We start from the raw sequence: 16,346 nt of genomic DNA on the forward strand, positions 1-16,346 counted from the left end.
TTTGTTCTGTGCACTGACCACTCACCACTGCAGTGGTTAAAGACAATGAAAACCCATAATAGTAAACTTATGAGGTGGGCTTTAAACCTGCAAGATTTTGACTTCGAAGTGAAGGTGGTCAGAGGGTCAATGAACTGTGTTGCTGACGCCTTGTCAAGAAGACCCGACGAGTGAAGACGGCGAAGAAACCATGGACTATGTATATTGTGGTGACCAAAAGTTAAATGTACCTGTTTAGTGAACAAGCTTGGGTTGTATTAATAAAGGTAACTTAATGTATTGCAAATATTAATGTTTAAATGTATAGTTGATATGTTTGACCTAGAGTGAGTAAGTATGGGTTATGTGATTGTATGATATTGTATAACTGTTGATGTGTTTTGATCCTGGTTGTTTTTTGGAGAAAAGCACTTTAGCTTTTCCCCTGCAAAACAACTTATAAAGAGGGGAGGTGTCACATACAGCACTGATGGTACCTGTCTGTCATGGGTTTGGAGGGAAAGTTCCATCCTATGGGGAGTGGAAGGCGGGACATCAGGGGGGAGGAGCTGTACTGTATATATGTTTGGAGCTGGTGTGGAGAAGTTGGAATGGGAGTCTGTGTGTCAGACTGGGTACAACTGTGTGTCAGTTAGTACATACCTGATAGGTTCAGGTTTCTATTTAGGTAGCCAGAACTGATAGGTTCAGGGTCTGTGCGTTACCTTAAAGGGTTCAGTGGGAACCAAGCTGTTGTATGTGTGTGATTGGGGTTATGCCACGTTACATTATCCTATTTACCTGATTCTTTTATGTACCCTGTTTGTTGTTTCAATAAACCTTGTTCTTTTGTTTAGTAAAATCCATTCCTGGTCTGTGTGACTCCTTACAGGGAATGGTTGGTGGCAGCATAATTACATGGTGGCATACTCCAGTAGGTCTGGGGTTGTCACATTGATAAATTTAATTTTTCCATGTTTTTTTATTTTACAGTTCTAGATATAACCGTATAACTCCTGTACGCTAGTTGATGTATGCTTTTTGTTAACTAGATCCCAAAATACTTAAAACTAGAATAACACAAATCTAAATTTGACGTTATTTTAATTTTCTTTTGATCTAATATAGGAATGTTTCTAAAGCAAAGCAAAAGCAAAGTGTGCTGCTTATATACCACCCCATAGCACTTCAAGCACTCTCTGGGCGGTTTACAAGTTAATTATGCAGGCTACACATTCTAGATAACAATTCAGATTTTTTTATAATTAATTTTTAATCCTGTGTGTTTATTAAATCTTTCCAGTATTTGTTTCAGTACCTCTATGCTTTTCAATGAGTTTTCCAAAAATAGAAGTATGTTGCTGGCATATAAATTAACTTTATGCGGCCTGTTGCTGGTTGTCATGCCAGTAATGTTATCATTTTCTCTGATCTTTATTGCAAGTGGTTCAATAGCCAGAGGAAATGTTAACAGAGACAAATGATCTCATTGCCTTGTTCCTCTATGTAATTCAAATCTATCGGATTCTACTCCATTTATCATCACTGGGGCCTTTGCCCCTTCATAGAGATTTCTTAACACTTTAATGATTTTTTCCCATATTCATCTTCTCTAATAAATAAATAAATAAATAAATAAATAAATAAATAAATAAATAAATAAATAAATAAATAAATAAATACCAACATTCAATACAATCAAAGGCTTTAAGAGCATCTAATGAAAGTATTGCCACTTTCCTTTTTCCCCCCAACCCACTATATTTATGATGTTTAGCACTGTATGAATTGTATCAGATATTTGTCTGCCTGGAATAACACCATATTGGTCAGTATGAATGTAATTTGTAATAAAATTATTCAATGTGTGTGCCAAAATGATGAAAAAAATGATCTTTGTTTGGTAGCATTAATCTATATGAAGAGGGGAGTGTGGTACCTTTTTCTAGTTTTGAAATTCCTATTATTCTTGCTACTTTTCAGGATTTGGGTACTTTTTCACCCATCAGTTATACAGTTTCCAAAGGTACATAGAGATATCTTCTACCACGTTTTATAGAAATCTGCTGTAAAACCATCACATCCTGGTGATTTTCATTTTTTTTCAATCTTTTGATATCTGATTTCATTTCTTTAAGTGTTATTCGTGAACTGAGTTGATCTTTATGTTCCTCAAAAATTGAGTTAATTGATAATGAATTCACAAATTTTTAAACATCTATTTCTGGTGTAATTTCTGTTTCACAGAAATCCTTACAGTATTCCATACAAGTTGTTAAAATTTGCTTTTATGCAGTTACAATTTTCCATCATTAGTTTTAATTTTAACAGTTGACTTTTTAATGGCTTTGTTTTTTTATAGCTTTCGATAACAATCTGGAGTTTTTATCTCCATATTCATAATAATTCTTCTTCAATAGTTCATAGCTATTTGAGTTCTGTTACTGTATATCCAGTGCTTCTAATTCTACCTAGTTTTTGTTAACTCTGTAAGTGTTTTGGGAGATCCTGATATCTTGTGTGTGCAAGTAGGTTATCTGAAAGTATAATCTGGCATTCAAATACAGTGGTGCCTCGCGTAACGATGTTAATTGGTTCCAGAAAAAAAAAAGTTATGTGAAAACATTGTTATGTGAAGCACCATTTCCCATAGGAATGCATTGAAAATCGGTTAATCCGTTCCAATTGGAACGGATTATCCGGTTTTCTCTCTCCCCCCGCGGCTTGGATCTGACCCACGGCGGCTACCTCAGCCATGGCTGGACTCCCTAGAGTCCGGCCATGGCTGGGGTAGCCGCCGCGGCTCGGATCCAAGCCCCGCTGCTCAGCTGGGGGAAAATGTCGGCAGTGGGCTGCGGCCTCGGAAGGACCCCGAAGCCACCGTCCCCTGCCGACAATTCCCTTCCGAGCTCTGGGGACAGGCTGGGGGGTGAATCGGGAAGCTTGAAGCCTCTCCGCGCTGCTTACCCAGGCCGTTCCTGGACTTCCAGAAGTCCGGGAATGGCCTGGGTAAGCAGCGCGGAGAGGCTTCAAGCTTCCCGATTCACCCCCCAGCCTGTCCCCGATGCTTGAAGCCTCCCCGCGCCGCCTACCCAGCCCGTTCTCGGACACCTAGGTGTCCGAGAACAGCCTGGTAGGCGGCGCGGTGAGGAAGTCCGGGAATGGCCTGGGTAAGCAGCGCGGAGAGGCTTCAAGCTTCCCGATTCACCCCCCAGCCTGTCCCCAGAGCTCGGAAGGGAATTGTCGGCAGGGGACAATGGCTTCGGGGTCCTTCTGAGGCCGCAGCCCACTGCCGACATTTTCCCCCAGCTGAGCAGCGGGGCTTCAAAGCTCCCGCCGCACAGCTGGGGGAAAATGGTGCCTATGGGGAAAAATCGCAAAGGCAAGATCGTTGTGCGATCGCAAAAGCGATGGCAACAAAGCCATCGCTATGCGATTTTTTCGTTAAACGGGGCACTCGTTAAGCGAGGCACCACTGTATAATATTTTCTACTTGACAATTTGATTCATTAGGGGTGGAGTGGGGAGCAGAGGAAATAGAATTAGCAACTGATCAGTATATTTGAGAGGTCCAGATTCAGTCAAGGAAAAAGCAAATAATAATAATAATAATAATAATAATAATAATAATAATAATAATAATAATAATAATAATAATAATAATAATAATAATAATAATAATAATAATAATAATAATAATAATAATAATAAAAATGTCATAGAATAATCGAGTTGGAAAGGGCTTATGAGGCCACTGAGTCCAATCCCCTGCTCAATGGAGGAATCCCAATTACATCTGACAGATGGATGTCGAGTTTTTTTTTTCTTGAAAGCCTTCAGTGTTGGAGCGCTCACTGACTCCACAAGTAATTGGTTCCATGGTCCTACTGCTCTAACAGTTAACATTTTTCCTTATATTCATCCAAAATCTGGCTTCCTGTAACTGGAGCCTTTATTACATGTACTGTAACCTGGAATGGTTAAAATCTAATAAAATGCTCAGGTTACAAGAAGGCAAGACCATTTCCCACATAACTCATCTCAGCAAGATGAACTGGAAGTTTTATTTATAGAGATCACATGACCACCTCTGGCCAATGGCAATTAAGAAAATCCTCTTCCTGATTTCTCTGCAGCTCTCTCCATCAGCTGGACCTTGAAGACAAAACCTCCACCTGCCACCCTGAAGTTCAGAAACTCCTCCTGGGTGGAAAAAAAGCTTGATGGGGGAATCTGTAGACCAGGGGTCAGGGAACTTTTTTACCTTTTACCGCCTAAAAAATTTATATACGCCAACATTACCCCCTTGGTTTGAAAGGAAGGATCTCGGTCACGCACGTCTCGGTAACGCGCAGCCAGTTGAGAGCCGTTGCCACAGCCTCACTGCCTGCGCCTGGGCCACCACCGCTGCCTCCTCCTCCGCCTGGTGGGGCCACGCTCAGTCCTTGGCCCTTCCGGGGGCAGCTCCCTTTCTCCACTGGTGGGCGGCTCCTGGGCAGCCGTCAAAGAGCGGTGTCTCACCTGCTGGGGGCACCCAACACTCCGCTCCGGCACCGGCAGCTGCTCGCTGGGGCGGCCATATCGGGCCTCAGCAACAGCTGCCACACGAAGGGTGAAAAGCTCCGCCAGGCCCAGCCGGTCGGCATGGAGGTGCCGCCGAAGGAAGCTGCACAGCCAGGCGAGTGCTGCTGCCACCTGATGGGTTCCTCTGGGAACGGGGATGGGGTGTGGGGGGGGCAGCATCCCAGCACTGGGAGGCTGAGCCTGGCCCAGGCCGCTATCAACTGCCCCCCTCCGCCATGATCCACCTCTCCAGGCACTTTTTATGCTCCTGTTTTTTCCCAGTTCAAGCTTTTATTTAATAAGAAATGAAAAACTTGAGAAAGACGATTCACGAGAAAGAGAAGCTCAAAATACCACATGCATGGGCTACCTGTTTCAGCCTTTGTGCTGGCCTTCCTGCTCTGCTGGGTGCCCTTCATGGCCCAAATGGAGATGGTATACTCAGTGCCTGGTTTCAAGCCCATCAGGGTAGTGGTTGTCTTGTCCCTCCCCACAGATATCTCCTTGGTGTCACCATCTGCTGAGGCATAGCTTATGATATATCTATCTATGGGAGCCTTGGCCCCATTCCAAGAAAGGGTAGCCGTGTCTTCTGTTACTTGAGTGGTGACCAGATTAGTTGGGCTATCAAGTTCTGTGAAGAGGACAAGATGTTTTAATTAGGACAGTAATTCTAGCAGACAACCTAATGCATTTTGATGTCTGGGATTATAAATTCCAAATGGTAACCTCTCTTGTCAGTTAAGAAGTGCACACCTCCAAGTTTACAGAAATTAATGTAGCCACATAGAAGGCATGTGGAATTTTTGTTCACTTTTCAGTAAGTACCCTTCCGAACGTTGTAATACAGTTTGCTCCAAGAAATCAACTCCAAAATGAGCATATTAAAAACAACACCCCCCCCCACAAATCCTGTGTACAGTTTTCAAAAAATAAACGCAGAAGTGAGCATTTGGAGATTTGGGAAGGAGGGAAAAAACACTATTTAGTTGGACATCATTTCTGTAAAAAAATGCTATCTGAATACAATGTGCACAAAAATTCATACATTTAAAATGCATACTGTCTGTTTATTACTGTTTGGTTTTTAGTCTGTTAACCACACAGAATAGTGCATCACACTAGTGTGACATATCAAGCAAACTCCAAAGGAAAAAAAACAAAAACAAAAGAAAGCAAAAAAGACAAAAAACAAAAATATGTGACATCTTAAAGACCAACTGTTATATTTTATAGTATAAAATATTAGATCACATCCACTTTTTTAAGCCTTGTACTGTACTTAGTTTTTAAGGTACGACATGTTTTTGTCTTTTTATCTTTGTTTTGCTTTGTTTCTTTTTTCCCTTGTATTTTGTCTGATATGCTTGCACAAACTAACAAGGCTGCCTCTTCTAAAACTAATGTGGCAGTATATTAAAACAAACAAACAAACAAACAAACAAACAAACAAACAAACAAACAAACAAACAAACAAACAAACATACATACATACATACATACATACATACATACATACATACATACATACATACATACATACATACATACATACATACATACATACAGTGGTGGCCCGCATAGCGAGGTTAATCCGTTCCGGATTAACCTTCGCTATGCGAAAACATCGCTGTACGGGGCAGGAAAAGCCTATTGGAACGCATTAAACTTAGTTTAATGCGTTCCAATAGGCACCAAAACTTACCCCTCCAGCGATGTTTTCGCTGGTCCGGTGGCCATTTTGGAGCCGCCGATCAGCTGTTTGGCGGCTCCAAAATGGCCGCCGGACGCCCCAATCGTCGCAAAGCGAGTGCGGCGATTGGGGCAGCTCCGTATAGCGATCCCCAAAAAGGGATCGCTATACGGATTCTTCGTTATACGGTGCGCTCGTTAAGCGAGGCACCACTGTACGTACATACATACATACATACATACATACATACATACATACATACATACATACATACATACATACATACATACATACATACATACTTATTATTTTAATTTGCTTGGAAATACAAACAGAACTTTGTAGTATGGAAATGCACAGAATGGACATAACATCCAGAAAATTAGAACCTGAATAGAACCAACACTGAAAGATTCCCCTATCCCTTGCTGTGCAAATGCACAACCTTGTTCTTGTGCAGAGAAGTATGTGCAGTAGATCATGCATTGTGTGGGTCAATTCTATCTGTCTCTCCCTCTGCCATTTAAGAGAACTCAGACTGAGGTTTATCTACTTGCAACTATTGTCCTTTGGATTCATGCATTGACTTTGCCCCTTGCCAGTGAATGAATGATACCATCTTTGGACAGACCCTTTTTGGATGATGACATTGCATGAACTCAAGGCAAGCTTTGGCTTTTCAGAACTGGAAGAACATTTTTCTCTCTGCCAAATGAGGCAACCGGTCTATTTGCACAGTCCCATACCAAAGTAACACTCACAGATTACATATGCTAAGGGAGACATTCCTACAGCAGTCTAAGGGATGAAAGTAGAAGCATTTAGAGCAGAGTTGAGCTGAAGAACGAGCGGAAGTTGAGAAACACAAGTGTGGAACTAAAGAGAGACACTTTTAAAATCATCTGCACTTGAACAGATACACTTTGGATAGACTTCATAACACTGGACCTTGCATGTGTGAACCACAACTCTGGTCACGATAATTTTAATAAAAGCAGGTTTAGAGGGTGCAGACTACCATAGGGCTAAGAGTATGGTGCAGAAAGAATACTACTTCAGACAAAAATCTGTCTGTTGTTGTATCACAAGAAATATGGAAGCATGACAGTGGTAGAATTAACAATTCCACATGAAAATGTGTCAGATCTTACTTCTGTTACAAATTTTATCAGTATGTCACCATATCATTATTAGGTATTTAACATGCCACATAAACTATTATTAAATATACTAATTTTATAGCAGTTAATTAGCTTTTTGGTTAAAGTGAAATTTTAAGTACTTTGTAAGCCAGACAATTGGAAGAAATAAAATAGCATTTCATCTCACTTCTTTGCTATTGTATTGTTTCTGCCTTCTCCTTAAACAAAACCCTCATAATTCTTTCTTTCTTTCTTTTCTTTTCTTTTCTTTCTTTCTTTCTAAATTAAAGTAAACTAAAGTGTGATTTAGTTCTGAGTAAACATAGCCCAGGATCAAGCTGTGAGCAAAGAGACCCACATGTTATGGAATGAAATGAAGAGTGAACATTGTGACATGTACCAAGCTAACAAGGTCTATTTCTAAATAACAGACAGTCACCCTTGTGTTGTTCTTCAAGACCCAAATCCCTTACACTGCCCTCAAACGCAGGCCATTTCACAAGACCATGAGGAATGAGAGAACTGCATTTCTAGTGGAAGGATTAGATCACCAACGTACAGTGGTAGCTTGACTTACGAACTTAATCCGTATTGGAATGGCGTTCGTTGAAAAGTTTGTAAGTCGAGGCAAACTTTTTCATAGGAATGCATTGAAAACCATTTAATCTGTACCTGCTGTTTTTTGTTCGTATGCCGAGGCGCTGTTCGTAGGTAGAGGCATTAGTTCCCATAGGAACTAATGCAAAGCCGGTTAATCCATATTCTACCACTAGGGGGAGAATTTTTTTTAATTTTTTCTTCTTTTGATCTAAGATGAACTTAGGTCAAAAAAAGGGGCAGGAAAGGTTTTTTTCATGGTTTTTTGTTCATAAGTCGAGGCTCCATTTGCAAGTCGAAGCAACATTTTGCGAATGGAGCCGTTCGTAACTCGAATCGTTTGCAAGTGGGGACATTCATAAGTCGAGGTACCACTGTAATAGTATTTGTATAGCCTTATGAGTTCTTTGCATGTATTATCTCAAGAATCCTCCAGGAGTCCTGAGATAGTGGGTGATCCCTGTAGTGGAAGTCTAAGGGCCAAAGCTGAGAAAAATGCAGCCTCTTTAAAGCCACCCAGTGACTTAGAAGTGAGGGTTGACATTCCCTCATATATTCTGAGCAGCTGCCACTCGACATCAGCAGTTCTGCAGCTGTAGTTCTGCAGGTACTTCCATAATCCAAGACACACACCCTGGTGTTACCTGTCAAAACTTTAACGCTTCTCCCTTCACTCTGCTGAGTTCCCCTTTCAGCCCAGAGGTAGATGAAGTATTCCATGCCTGGCCTCAGGTCTGTCAGGATTGTGCTGCTTTTGTCTTTGCTCAATGAGAGTTCCTTAGAATCCCCATGGGCAGAACCGTAGATCACCATATATCTGTCAATAAGGGCCTGGACTTCACTCCAAGAGAGGGAAGCTGTGCTCTCTGTCACTTGGTCTGTCACCAGGTTTTGGGGGCAGTCGATTTCTTTAAGAAAAGAAATTTTAAACCAATGATTTGAATAATGGTGCTAGAATGAAGGGTACCTCCACCACTGGGGTGGGCTGGGGTGTTGCAATGATCCCAACGTTGCTTGATGTGGTTGCAGCCATTTTATAGTGCTTGGACTTCATACTGAGAGCTGAAGGGAAAAAAACTTCCTCTCCATGTGTATTTTCAATCTTAGGAAAGTGCAAAAAACTCATTTCTTGTCGTCGTGACTAACAACCTGCACTTAACAATGCTTAATTCTAATTGACATGCACTGGCATGGAGACCTAAAACCTTAGAACATGATTTTCTGATTTTTCTTTCACAAGGCTTGTCTATGGCCACTACTATGGTCAAAAGCTGCTCCATGACCCAAGGGGCCATTTCCCCCAATCTTCTCTGTGTGTGTGTGTGTGTGTGTGTGTGTGTGTGTGTGTGTGTGTGTGTGTATGTGTGTGTGTGTGTGCGCGCGCGCGCGCGCGCGCGCGTGCACGCGCTTTCAGTGATGGTACTTAAGTTTTCCAGGAGGTTCAGATTCAGTTTGAATTGCCCTTGAGAGACTTCAGTGTTATGAGATAAATTCCTGATCCAGCTTCTGTGCCCTGCCAAAATATGGTTGAGGTAAATATGAGTGTGCTTCTGCTTCATAGCCTGTTGATTGCATTTCCTGAAAAAGAACTTTGATTCTTAGAAAAATGTAGCTTGATCAAACAAGCCATTTACCATCCTTAGGGTAATGAACTTTTAAAAGCAACGCTTTATATTTTAAATTTAAGGTAGTTCCATTTTCTAATTGTAAGCCTATTGTTTATCTTTTGCACAAAATTGCTTCTGGTATATACAGTATGATGTACTACAGTTATCATATATGGGGAGGGTCTTATACAAGATAGGGTACCTGAAAATGCATATATCTTAACTGAATACCAACCATTTTGTAGTGTTCTTGAATACTTGGCTGCAAACCAAACAAGTTTATAAGTAATTTGGCTGAACTCTGTGTCTCCTGCAGTAGTTTCCACAACATTTTTCCTCTCAGACTTTGTGGCACTTCATCTTGGTTTGCCTCATGGGGCGTAGGAAGAGGGGTAAAGCCTGACCCAAGCCATCCCAGGCTGGGGGATCCCTTTGATCCCTTTCCCCCTCCTCCTTTGCCCCCGCTGGGCGCAGAAAGAGGGGGAAAGCCCAACCCAAGCCATCCCCCTTCCCCAGGGGTGGGATTCCCTTTGGGCAGGCTTTAGCAAGCCACTAGAAGGGAAAATCCTTCTCTGTTTATGCCCCCGAGGAACAGCTGATTCGTGGGGGCATAAGAAGAGAGGGAATGAAGGGACGAATACAAGAGGGTTATATTCATTGCTTTGTATTCATCAGGATCTCTGGACTCCAAGAATATGAAGCAACAAATATCTGACAAATCAGGGATATTCGTTGAATACCCTCATTCATTTTTATATTCATTTTTATATTTGTCCCCATGTCTAATTCATAGTCATGGCAGAAATTATTCGAGGCCCATCTTTCTTCCCCATGGTTGAAATAATAAGTCATCTTCTTTCAACCTTTGGCTCAGCCATTCAGTGACTGTTAAAAAGCGTTCCTACTAGAATGGTACACTGGCCCTCCAATCTGGTCCATATCTGAATACAGGAACAAAAATCAAGATTCATTGTGTAACTAGACTAAGAGACTGCCCTGTATTGAAGTTTCCTGTGGCAGTTAAATCACTGTTGTCATTTACAGAGAATATTTTATTAACCTGGACATTTGTGGGAGCAAAAAATCCACACCTTACCTCAAAGAGCTACTGTTCTTACCAGGATCACAGGTAGGCCATCCTCCTCTATCATTAACATCGCCCTCTTCCCTATTTACGGTAGTTTTTATTTTAATTTTTGGCAAGTGACTAGTACTGACTGATACAACTTATGAAACTGCAGTGCTTATCTGACATAGCACTAAACTGGAAAAACAGTAACAATTATTTGGAGGAAAGACAGAAGTGCTCAATTGAAGGAGATGCTCCCATTCTGCTGCCATACCTTTCATTGCAGCTTTACAAATGGAGAATTAAGACATTAGGATAAAAACCAGAAATTAATACCATCAACTACTGTTATGTATTCTGTTTGGCCCTTTGATAACCATCCAATCTATATCAGAAAATGCACACCCTTTAAAAATCTGGAAGAGGCACCTATACAATATAAAGCTACATGACAGTCTGCATCTTAACATCATGATTTGTATATATGCCATTTTGATTGCCTTCCTTGGTTCTGAGAGCTAGGAAGGCAATCAAAATTACTTTGATATAGCAACTAATGTGAAATGTTGCAGAGGAAATGTTTTCCTATGATCAGTGCAGAGCACAACATGTTGCAGTGGAAGGTGTTAAAATGGCATGCCATCAGCAAGATCTGGAGGTTCCAGAGCAATAATCAATTGACCTAAACAGCCTCTGTGCCCCAACCATCCTTCCTCTCATAGACAAGAACACTGTGAAAGTAGAAGTAAACTCTCCAAAAGTACTCTCCAAAAATAAACCTTGTGCTTCCAGCTTTGGGCATCTGGTAGAGGCAACAGCCACTGAAAGGAATTTCAGAGTGTCCAGATCCACCCAGCTTTAATAAAATCAGTTGTCTGGTAATTCCATTAATGGATTCATACAAATTCAACAGCAGAGGGCATTAATCTAGGTCTAGTCTTTATATTATTGAAAGTAGCTACCATATGTCAACTATGAACCCTGAAATTTGGCACCCCTTTACACCGGTGCTTTACCATGGTTCTGTAGCATTCTCTGACATTGCCTTCAACGCTTAAATGCAATGGCCTGAAGTGGGGATGCTGCTGTATCTGTGCATGCGCTGCACATGAGTTGGGGGGAAAACAGGATTCTGGTTGAGGTAGTAGAAAGCCTATAAAGATACAACAGCCTTTCTTTCTTCAGACTGTCACCTTCACAAAAGCAAAGATGGAAGGGTTGGGACCTCCTCTTCCACACATTTCTTGTGTTCTCCACACACTTTTACAATGACTGGATAGGATTATATAGATGACAGATGAAGCTAGGATTCACCTCCATCCTCTTCACTGAAAATCTGTCACCTTTCATAGAAATTTTGTAGCATTTGTTGCTTAAACCTCGCGTTTTATAGCACTACTCACAACTTTGTGAGTGACAAATCAAATCAGGTTCCTTAGTTAACACCCCCCAAAATCCAGCACTGATCTTTTTACACAAAACCAATGTTTATACAGTAGTTCTGTAAGATTTTGCACTAGACTTAGCATTTATTCCACAGAAGAGTAGGATGAAAATGTTGAGCAGTGGGAAGCTTACTAAGACTTCACACCAAATGCGTTCATTGCAACTGAAGCTTAATCCACACCGGACAGAGGAGCTCCCGGTCAGTTGAAAGGCAAATAAAGGAACAAGGCTGCAGCCTGTGGTGGTTGGGTTTACACTCTCCCTAATAACCCAGGTGTGCAGCTGGGGGTGCTCCTGGATTCATCTCTGAACCACATTAACTAAGCTGCCACCAACCATTCCCTGTAAGAAGTCACACAGACCAGGGATGGATTTTTAAACAATAAAAGAACAAGGTTTATTTAAATACAACACACAGGGAAAATAAAATAATCAGGTGAATAAGATAAAGTAACGTGGCTTATTCTCATTCATACATGCATACAGTTTGGTTCACACAGAACCCTTAACTTAAAGCACAGACCCTGAACCTATCAGTTCTGGCTAACCAACAGACACCTGAACCTATCAGGTTGGTACTGACACACAATAGTACCCTGTCTGACACACAGACTCCCACACCAGCTTCTTCTTCCCAGCTGCTGCTTCGTCACATCCCAGCGTCTCCTAACTTCTCCACACACGCATCACATATATATACAGTACAGCCCCTCCTCCTGATGTCCCGCCTTCCACTCCCCATAGGATGGAACTTTCCCTCCAAACCCATGACAGACAGGTAACATCAGTGCTGTATGTAACACCTCCCCTCTTTATAAGTTGTTTTGTAGGGGGAAAGCTAAGGTGCTTTTTCCCAAAAAACAACCTGGATAAAACACACAACAACAGTTATACATACCATATCATACTTACTTATACTTACATTCTAAGTTAACCATAGCGTTTAGGCATTTAAACATTTACCATATACATTACATCAATTTACCTTTATTCATACAAACCAAGTTCAAAAAACAGGTACATTTAACTTTTTGTCATCAATATATATACATAGTCCATGTTTCTTTCGCCGTCTTCATTCTTCAGGTCTTCTTGACAAGGCGTCAGCAACACAGTTCACTGACTCTCTGACCACCTTCACTTCAAAGTCATAGTCCTGTAGATTTAAAGCCCACCTCATAAGTTTGCTATTGTGGGTTTTCATTGTCTTTAACCATTGCAGTGGTGAATGGTCAGTGCACAGAACAAAATGTCTTCCCCAGATGTAGGGCTTGGCCTTCTGGATCGCGTAGACTATGGCCAAACACTCCTTCTCCACGGTTGCCAAATGTCTCTCACCTTTTTGAAGTTTCCTACTCAGGTAGGACACTGGATGCTGGTCACCATTCTCATCCTCCTGGCACAGAACTGCTCCTACCCCGCTGTTAGACGCATCGGTGTAGATGATGAACTCCCTGTCGAAGTCTGGAGCACGCAGGACTGGATAGTTGATGAGCGCCTGCTTCAACCTCTGAAACGCCTCCTCACAGTCGCTGGTCCACGGGATGCGGTCATCAGTCTTCTTCCTCGTCAGATCGGTCAGCGGAGCCGCAATCTCGCTAAACCTCGGGATGAACTTTCTGTAGTAGCCCACCAACCCAAGAAATGATTTGACTTTTTTCTTGGTGTTGGGTCTGGGCCAATCACGAACAGCTTCTATTTTGGCCTCGAGGGGTTTTATCACTCCTCCCCCTACTATGTGACCCAAGCACTTTATTTCTGGGCTACCCAGCTGCAGTTTGTTTTCTTTGCAGAGCCTAGGCCAAAGCACTCCCTCCCCTGGGTTAAAGTGCCTCTCCCCGGCTTTCTGGTCATCCCAAACTTTCTTTCTGACCTTTTGAGCTTGCAGGGTCTCTGCTGCTAGCTCTAGGTTTCTCTTTAGGTCATTCCTTAAAGAGTCTCTCCATGTCACAACATCTTGTGGGTCATCCTGGGTGATCTGCTCCCAATCTGGCTTGATCAAATCAAGAGGCCCTTTCACCCTTCTCCCAAATAAAAGTTCAAATGGACTGAACCCGGTACTGGCTTGTGGCACTGATCGATACGCAAACAAAAGGGATTGCAGCTTCTGGTCCCAATTGTTTGGATTCTCTGCCAAGTAAGCCCTAATCATGCGCATTAGAGTCCCATTGAACTTCTCAGTTAACCCATTACTTTCAGGATGATATGCAGTGGTTTCCTTGTGTTTAATTCCACAGATTTGCCATAAGCGTTTCATGAGCTTTGATGTGAACGATGCGCCCAAATCTGTGATTATTTCTGAGGCAAATCCCATCCTGGACATATACCCCACCAAGGCATCTGCCACTGTGTTAGTTTCAATGTTAGTCAAGGGTATGGCTTCAGGGTACCTCGTGGCATGGTCCACAATGGTGAGAATGAACCCGTTCCCCCTCTTTGTGGCCTTGGGCAAAGGTCCCACAATATCCACCCCTATGCATTTGAACGGAGTGTCAATCACAGGCAAAGGGCACAACTTTGCTTTGGTCCTGTCGCGGCTATTCCCCTGCCTTTGACACACATCACATTGTTTACAGAACTCCCTGATCTGCTTCCCTATGTCAGGCCAGTAGAAATTCTGTGTGATTCTCTGCTGTGTTTTGTTCACCCCTAAGTGTGCAGCAAACATGTCAGAGTGCCCCCTTTGTAAGATCATGGGGCGATACTTTTCAGGTACCACCAGCTGACTTCTGATCCCATCTCCCCCTTTTGAGATATTCCTCAGGGTCTCTCTATATAAAATCCCCTTTTTCTCCAGAAATCTCCCTGGGGTTTCAGGTGTTAGCTGGGCGTCAGTCACCTGTTCAAAACACTTTTGGAGAGTGGCGTCTGCCTTTTGCTCCTGTCCAAATCGGCTGTCTGTGGTCAAGGTTTCCACCACAGCTTCTGAACTCCCCCCACCTGCTTCCGTCTCTGGCTCATCATTACCTCCCTGAACTGTCCCCGTGGTGGCTTGTGAGCGTGTAATCACTAGCACCCGTTTCACATGTTCAGCCAGGTCATTTCCCACGAGCACGGCTGCTGGCAGAGTCGATGAAATCGCTAGCCGCCAAACTCCCCTCCAGCCTTGAAAGTTGACAGGTACCTCCGCGACTGGGAGTGAGATTATCTGCCCCTCAATCCCTGCTACCTTTATGCTCTCATTCGGGATTATATATTCCCTAGGAATAATATCTGGATGGCACAGGGTCACCTGAGAACAAGTGTCCCGCAGCCCCCGATACTGACGGCCAAGTATTCCTACGTCCACCCCTGCTGTCTCAAACAACTGAGAATCTGTTCTCACGAGCAAGCATCGCTTGACCTCCACAAGAGGACCACCTTCCTCAGCCTGATCAGCAGATGCAGCCGTTCCAGACTGAGCAGCCATGGCAACAGGCTCCCTCAGTGACAATGAGCCTTGCTCTCTCTGGACACAGAACACAGCTTTTGGCTTGGTTCCACTAGAATCCTGAGGCACAATTCCTTTTAGCTGCTTTAATTTCTCACACTCTGAGATTAGATGGCCCTTTCCCTGACAGAAATAACATTTTCTGGCGTATTTTGAGTCTTTCTCATCTTGTTTTGGTTTTCCCTCCAAAATCTGAGGTCTTGGTTTCATGTCTGAGGGCTTCCCTTCACCATGGGCCCCTCCCCCTTGCTGGCTTTTCCCTGGTCCCTGAGAGTACTTAGGGTCCCATGTTTCCCTCATGTTTCCTTCAGAATAATTCAGGTTTTGTTGTGCCTTAACCTGTGTGCCTTCTTTTGGTTTCAGAATAGTTTGTGGCTTTATCTTTCTTTCACACTCATAAACCATATCCACTGCCACTTTGGATTGTAAATCTTTTCCCTCAGAAAACTCATCTATGCCGTATGCATCCTTAAAAACTTGCCTTAATAGAGTAAACCCAGACCTCTGTTTCTCTTTCAGTTGTTCAATATGTCTATTTTCCATTTGCTTAAATATATTGTCAATATTTTTCATCTCTTCCATATACCTATCCCAGTCATCATCCCTCTTGGATTTTTCCTCACTATTTATTTTCATTTGGCAAGTGGTGCAGCTTTGACAAAATTCTTTTATTTCTTTTCCCATTTTTGGCCAGTAGTACTTCTGGGATATTTTCTGCTTAGTCTTTGCCATCCCTAAATGTCCCGATAGGGTGTCTGTGTGACATTTTTCCATTACTTTCTTTCTATATTTAGAAGGAACTACAAGCAATTTTTCCTTC

The 16,346-nt window shown here is 42.5% G+C and overlaps 1 protein-coding gene across 2 annotated transcripts in view; it reads right to left on the reverse strand.

The window, feature by feature from the left end:
• TNN (tenascin N) overlaps nt 1-16,346 on the reverse strand; it is a 96,780-nt gene that overhangs the window by 25,862 nt on the left and 54,572 nt on the right. For both annotated transcript variants that reach the window (XM_072998224.2, XM_072998226.2), the window contains exon 7: nt 4,913-5,176. In XM_072998224.2, the coding sequence (XP_072854325.2) occupies nt 4,913-5,176 (264 nt within the window). The remainder of the gene's footprint in view (nt 1-4,912; nt 5,177-16,346) is intronic.

The sequence above is a fragment of the Pogona vitticeps genome, chromosome 4, assembly GCF_051106095.1.
Source record: "Pogona vitticeps strain Pit_001003342236 chromosome 4, PviZW2.1, whole genome shotgun sequence".
NCBI classification, from domain to species: Eukaryota; Metazoa; Chordata; class Lepidosauria; order Squamata; family Agamidae; genus Pogona; species Pogona vitticeps.